The sequence below is a fragment of the Chroicocephalus ridibundus genome, chromosome 6 (genome assembly GCF_963924245.1).
Source record: "Chroicocephalus ridibundus chromosome 6, bChrRid1.1, whole genome shotgun sequence".
Lineage (NCBI taxonomy): Eukaryota > Metazoa > Chordata > Aves > Charadriiformes > Laridae > Chroicocephalus > Chroicocephalus ridibundus.
This window is the reverse complement of record NC_086289.1, coordinates 34,668,371-34,674,864: the sequence shown is the minus strand read 5'-3', so window position 1 is coordinate 34,674,864 and position 6,494 is coordinate 34,668,371. Positions and strand designations below refer to the sequence as shown.

The following is a 6,494-nucleotide window of genomic DNA, read 5'->3' as shown; positions in this document are numbered from 1 at the left end:
GAGTGTAACAAAAGCACAGTGTGTGGCCTCCTTTGGTGCCTTCAAGATTATAATACGCATGGTTACGCTTGCATTTTTCCTGGCATTATGTTTAGAGATGCAGCTTTACTATTTCATTAACTTTATACAGGGTTAGGTTTGGGGTTTTTTGAGTTTTTGTTTGTGGTTGGGGTTTTTTTGTTGTTGTTGGGTTTTCAGGTTTTTTTGGTTTGTTTTTTTCTTGGGGTGTGTGTGTTTTTTTGGTTTTTTTATAACATCTTTGCTTTGGGGTTAAATCTTTCTCCCCAGTTAGCCGTATCAAGAAATACTTTCCTTTGAGGCAGTAGATTAGGATTACCACCCTTTAAATGCTCTTAGTCCAGGAGAACTAAAATGAGTTGAAAGATTGGATGGGACGGCGCAGCTCACCGAGAAAGCAGCAAGTGCCCCACGACATAGTAGGTATGTTGCCCAGGAAGAGCTAAGCAAGGGTCAAAGTGCTGCTTACCTTGGAACTGTGACAGTGTGGATAAAAGTGGTTTTCTAAATAATTTCTGAGCTTCCTCATCCATGTTGTCACCGTACATTAGCAGACGGTAGTGAAATCCTAGGTTTTATTTGAAGTCTTTATAGCCTCTGCTCCAACAGCTTTCGCGATTCCTACCCTAGTCCAAACAGAGCAATCTGTTGCTGAGCCATGGCAGCAGCAGGCAGACGAACAAGACGGGCTCCTGTTTTCTTCCTAAAGAGATCTACAGAAAGGATGAAAATAATTTTGGAAGTCTACTGATTTTACAAGACCAATTAGGTTCCCTCTCATGTTCAATCACCTGTTTTCCCACGTTAATGTGGAAAATACACAAACTTAAAGTCTCAAGGAAAAAAAAAGGCCCCAAAAAACTGTCACCATTGCTGCATCTGCTTTGTCTTAAACATTTTAGCCTAGGACATACGTACTGGCACTATTTTAGAATCACCAGATAATCTAGACCTGAGCAGGTCTTCACCAGCATCATGTTAAACAGCAGGAAGACAGCTCTTAGCCCGCATTGACCAATGTTCCTGCTACCTGCTAAACATTAGTTGAACAAACAAAGGCGGGGGTGAAGACATCAGCATTGTTTTCTGACACCCACAATTTCTTCAGTAGGTAGGGAGTTAGTACTGTATGACTGTTCTGACGTTTGGAACTGAAGCACTGCAAGGTCCCTTACAATCAATCTGTGCTTCTGGGGAACATTTTCATAATGCTTAGGAGACAGTAGCAATAAATAGTAGTTTTTAAATCTTTCTCCTTAGTTTACCATATCAAGAAATTCTTTCCTTTGAGGCAGTAAGTAGGAAGCCCTGCAAAAAAGGTCCAGAAAATGTGGTTACCGAGGATTTTTGCTTGGATTTTACTGGGGGTGTTAACAGCTTGCTTGAAGTGAGGTTTGAAAATGAAAAGGCTCAGGTTTACCTATGCACCTCTTTCGCTGGTTACCAGAAGAACTCGATTTGACTAGGAAATACAAAACAAAATCTGTTTGTTGGCACAAACAACAGTAAAGCGGCATCAATAAAAAAAATATTAAAAAGAGGCTAGCACTAGAAGTGGTTTAATTTAATAAAAAAAAAAAAAAGTCCAACAGTTCCCCGGGAAGCCATACTCTTTTGGGAGACTAAGCATCTTATTTTGAGTTGACTCCAAACTGAACGTCTAATCAAAATATGTAACACTAAAGCATTTTCAAGTTACCTCTAGCAGGGTAAGTTTCATTTAAGATTAAATCAGCATCAGGCTCCATAGCAAAACCTCAGTGACAGTTTAGTCGTATTTCAAACAGTTTTAAAAGTCTCTTCAAAATTCAGACAGGTTGTTTCAGTACTGGAATCGTTATAATAAATAATAGAACACAGATTACACTGACTAATTTGTTAATCATAATTCAGGTAATAAAATATCCACTGCATCCTGTTCAAAGCAGCATTTATTAAAGATAGTATCAAGATAAGTCAATGCATAATGAAGCTTTCCCTCCTACAAATATGTAAACAAGTTGACAGCAAGTTATTATTACAATATAAAAATTAAAGCTTGCATTGCATTTTTTTTTAAAGCTACTAACTTCAGTCTCAAGGTAGACAGTCTCTGGTCTGTAGCATTTAAAAACATGAGTTCTTGAAAAATGTTGAAGGATTGCTTTTGCACATACATATTTTTGTAGAAAAATACTTAAAAATACCAATTTCCCATTAATAAATGCAACACCAAAAATAAAATGCATCTTTTGTCATGAACAGTGTGTTAAACGCATCTAGCGTTTACTCCACCATTCTGTTTAACCAAATTATCTTCTGTTCCTTTTAAAATTCATTGTAGTTTGCAAAAAGTATTTTGGATAATATTCATTTACTTTCACATAGCAAAGCAATTAGCATTAAGTAGCTAATATTGGCAATTACCTTGTAATCAGAGTCTGGCCTAAATTTATTTGCAACCAAGGCCATCAAGTTAATCCTCATCTCAAACTGTGCATTTTAACACATACAGCAGGCTCTTGCTGAGAAATCTGAGTCACTTCAAATATATTTTGGAAAGGCTTGAAACCTTCATATGATTTAACAAGAAATACATATTCTCTTTTAAAGTACCTTTAACCTCTGTGTAAGGTTTTCTTTAATTATATTATCAGTCCTGTTGGTCGTGGTCAGTCAATTCTCCGGAGACATTTTGTTCATAAGATCATATAATTTGATATGAACTACATTTAACACTCCAAAACCAAAGAGAATATTAAGTTAAATTTTGATTTTTTTTAACATTTTTCCAAGAAGTTTACTGGCAAGAGCTAGACAGATCGCTTTTGCAGTTGCTAAGGCAGATATGTTTGAAAACTCCCTGTACACAAAGTTTAAAAGATTGTGTAGTGTTTCAAAACCAAACTAAACTAAATCCAAGCAGCAGAGAGAAATACATATCATTGGGATGAAAGCTAATCATGCCATTGTGCCCTGCCCAGCATCAGCTGACAATGAACAGCAAGGAAAAAAATAATTAAGATAACACAGTGAACCAGTTTCAGGATGAATTAATTCAGAGAGCAAAATCAAGCTGTCAAGAAAAGAATTTTACAGTAGGATATTAGACTGAAAAAACCAGCTGGGAAAACACTGGAAGTTTTACCACTTAAGAGAGTATCTGAGAAAAAACAAGTACATTTATATGCAAACAGTCATGAATAGGAATAATACTGCCAGCTTTCCTAGCTCTACGCATAGCTCAGAAAAAGGAGAGTTTATTTAGCCTTTGTCACTACTTAATTAGCAAGTTATGTCTGCCAGAAATTACAGCCTCAAGTACATAACGACACGTAGAGCAACTTACTGACCACAAGCGTGGCAGAGCCGAAACTACTCGAATGATCTCTAGCCCTGGAAATGTGAAAAGAACACAACCCCAAAACAGGATCTACATGAACCTGTAACAGGAACTGTGATTCTGAAAGAAGGGCTTACCCTGCTCCTTCCTACAGGATTATGATTTGTAGATAGATGACAATTTTATTGACATGGTTGCCCATAGAACAAACACGATGAGTTAGAGCAAGAGGTGGCAGCAAGTGCTCAAGGAGGATGCTCAACTGGAGTGTAAGAGAGATTCCACCCAAGGCCCAGCTTAGTCAAATCTTCAAAGAGGGACAAGATGCAAATACAAAAGCCTCAGTTTCCTCTAATGTCTTACATACCTAAACACACAGACAGCCTTTCCCTACTTTCAGGGAAACAGATGAGAAGCACAAACATTGTTGGGGCGCAAGTGATGAACCGTAACCTGGGGGGCTGCCTTTCTGATCACTGCCTCCCCCACAGACAACAGCTCCCTATAAGAGCTGGATCACAACCTGCAGTTTTGGTTAGAGGATGGGATTTTTGCACTTTACTCATTGGAAGAGAGCAGCCTTCCTGTCTTCTGGTACTGCGTCTTTGAGTACAGTAACATGGTCCTTGATCTTTTAATCCCATATGGACTATTACAACTTTTTACTAAAGCATTTAACTTCCTCGGAGAAGCTAAAAGCACTGCGTCATCAGTATTGTTACATTTGACCAAGGCTTTGCACTTGGCTTACAAAGGCCTGCAACAGCAAGCGAGTAACGCGATGCCAATACAGACCAGCTGCATTTTTATGCATACAATTCAAACCCTGGCCCAAAGCCTACAGAAGACTACTTCAAGTGCCAGGATATATTAACAGGCCATTAAATGCCTACCAGTAGTGAACCCGCTATAGCTGTAACATAAGGAAAAAGGACTGCAGCAGGCCCAAGCTTTAAGAATATGTTTAAAAGCGCTGCAGTAGATTTGCAGATGACTGTCATACCTCGGGGAAGGTCTAAGGACTGGAATCCGAGATCCAAGGATAAGAGGGATCACATGCCATTTTCACTTCAAGGAAAGTAAGGCCATCTCTCCCCGTGCCAAGTAATAAAATACTATCTACAAAAAGTGGGTGTTTTCTCCCTGAATCCACAGTAGAAACACAGTCACACAGAAAACGAAAGTCATCCTAATTCTCAGAATTGCAGAAAATAGAACCAAAGAGGACCTCAAAAAGTCATTTTGACAAGTCCCTGCCTTAAATGACATTCCAAAATTAATCTCTGTGCAAACAGTTATGCCACAGGACTCCAACTTAATAAAAAGGCTGACTAAATCAGCTAGACTTACAGAAAAAAGCTATTCGCATGTAAATATTTTAGTAATAACTTTAGCAATAAAAGAAAGTACTACACAGCCAATTTTAGAATTCACATGTGATATGAAATATACACACATACATGTTCTAATATATATATATATTCACTCTTAAAGCAATGCAGAGCAAAACCAAACCAGGGCCTGAATAAATCTATCATACATGCCTTCACATTAGCATGACTTTAATACGCAGCTGATGGGCTGATCAGATCCCTGAGGTCTATCACTGGAATTGCTACAAGTTTTGCTTACCACAGTTTTAACCAAACTGACTTAAATCATGTTACATCTCTCCAGGTGAAGGATGAAGACAGACAAACAAAACAGCAACAAAAAAAACCCCCACAAAACAAGAAAAACCCACACAGACAAAAAACCCACACAGCCTTGTAATACATAGAAAGGCACCTGATAATATTGTTAATTGTTAGTAGCAATTATCTACAGCATCCTAAGTGTGCTTAAGCAATCAAGATAAATTTTAAAAAGACCATGAAATACAAGAATTGCTGGCATTCAAAGATAAGTCTAACCTACTTAAGAAGTTACTAAAATGAATGTGCAGCTGTAAATCAGTAAGAGTGTGCAAAACTACAGTTTTGCATAAAGTGCTAAATGTACCCCCAGTTTGCACCTATTAATATTACAATATAAGTTTGTTAAGCTTGGCAGTATGATGCAAGAAGATGATCTTAAGGATATCTACCACGTCTTTCCTTTTCCTTCCCCACCATCATCTACTGTCCTTTACACTGTACATTTTTAAATTACACAAAGGCTTTTTCAGGAATTGTAGTTCAGCAAAATATTTCAAGTATACCTATCTTTCCATGTAAACTTAGGGACACCATGGATTTGATTTTCACAAGTTCCAAACGCTTACAACTTCTGCTAATTCAATCAGAGTTGTAATTATTCTGGTCTGTTCAGTACCTCTGGAAAAAGGCTGTTTCCTATTACTCATTTAACTCCCATTTAAGGAGTGCTGAAATTCATACTATAACTTGTCCAGATTTAAGTCTAAACAATAAGCAATTATAGAAAAGCAAAGTAATACTTTACCAACCATTTAGGTTCATAAAACCAAGTCCTACCATATCTATTCATACATACTTATTATATGAATCATACACAGATCTTTACGACGCACTGAATTCAAGTTATTATAATACAGCAGTTTGTCTTGCAGGCATTGTGCAATACACTTAGAAGTATACAGCGGTTCTCTTCTTTACTCTGTATTTCAGTGATCCATACCGTATCTGAGGGGAGGAAAAAAAAAATTTAACTTAACAAAGAGTTGTTATCACTTCAGGCAAAAATATTATGTACTTTGTCACTAATCCAATCTAGTAAGTATCTTTAAATGTGCTTTGGACACTCTACAGATTCAGTAAGAGAATCTACCTACAACTGAACGAGATACAAACTGTATCTCATTCAACAGAATTGGACAAGAAGGGCAAGTCTCAAAAGTTTTCCCAAAAACTTTTGTGAGATTCCATATTTATCCTGAAGTATCTTTAAATGTTGTGACACATACAGATATAAAATACATTGAACCCTATGTAGAATCTTCACTTTGTGGGTTACAAGTCAAAGGTGGCCATATGTCTATGGGAACTAAATAATTCTGAATCTTCTTTAATCCATTAAACTGCAGATGTTTAAGTGTGCACAACCAAGACATGCAAATGCAGATGACAGTACCACTATCTACACCCCTCTCAAAGTAAGCAGTTGCTGGAATTTGGGCTCAGTGGTGTCAAAATTA

General features: G+C 37.3%; 1 protein-coding gene across 1 annotated transcript in view; it reads right to left on the bottom strand.

Moving 5' to 3' along the window:
- Nucleotides 1-1,931: 1,931 nt before the first annotated feature.
- The window catches only part of REEP3 (receptor accessory protein 3), a 42,767-nt gene continuing 38,204 nt past the window's right edge, over nucleotides 1,932-6,494 (bottom strand). Inside the window, exon 8 of the mRNA XM_063339165.1 lies at nucleotides 1,932-5,982. Within this exon, the coding sequence (XP_063195235.1) occupies nucleotides 5,926-5,982 (57 nt within the window). The 3' untranslated portion in view covers nucleotides 1,932-5,925. The remainder of the gene's footprint in view (nucleotides 5,983-6,494) is intronic.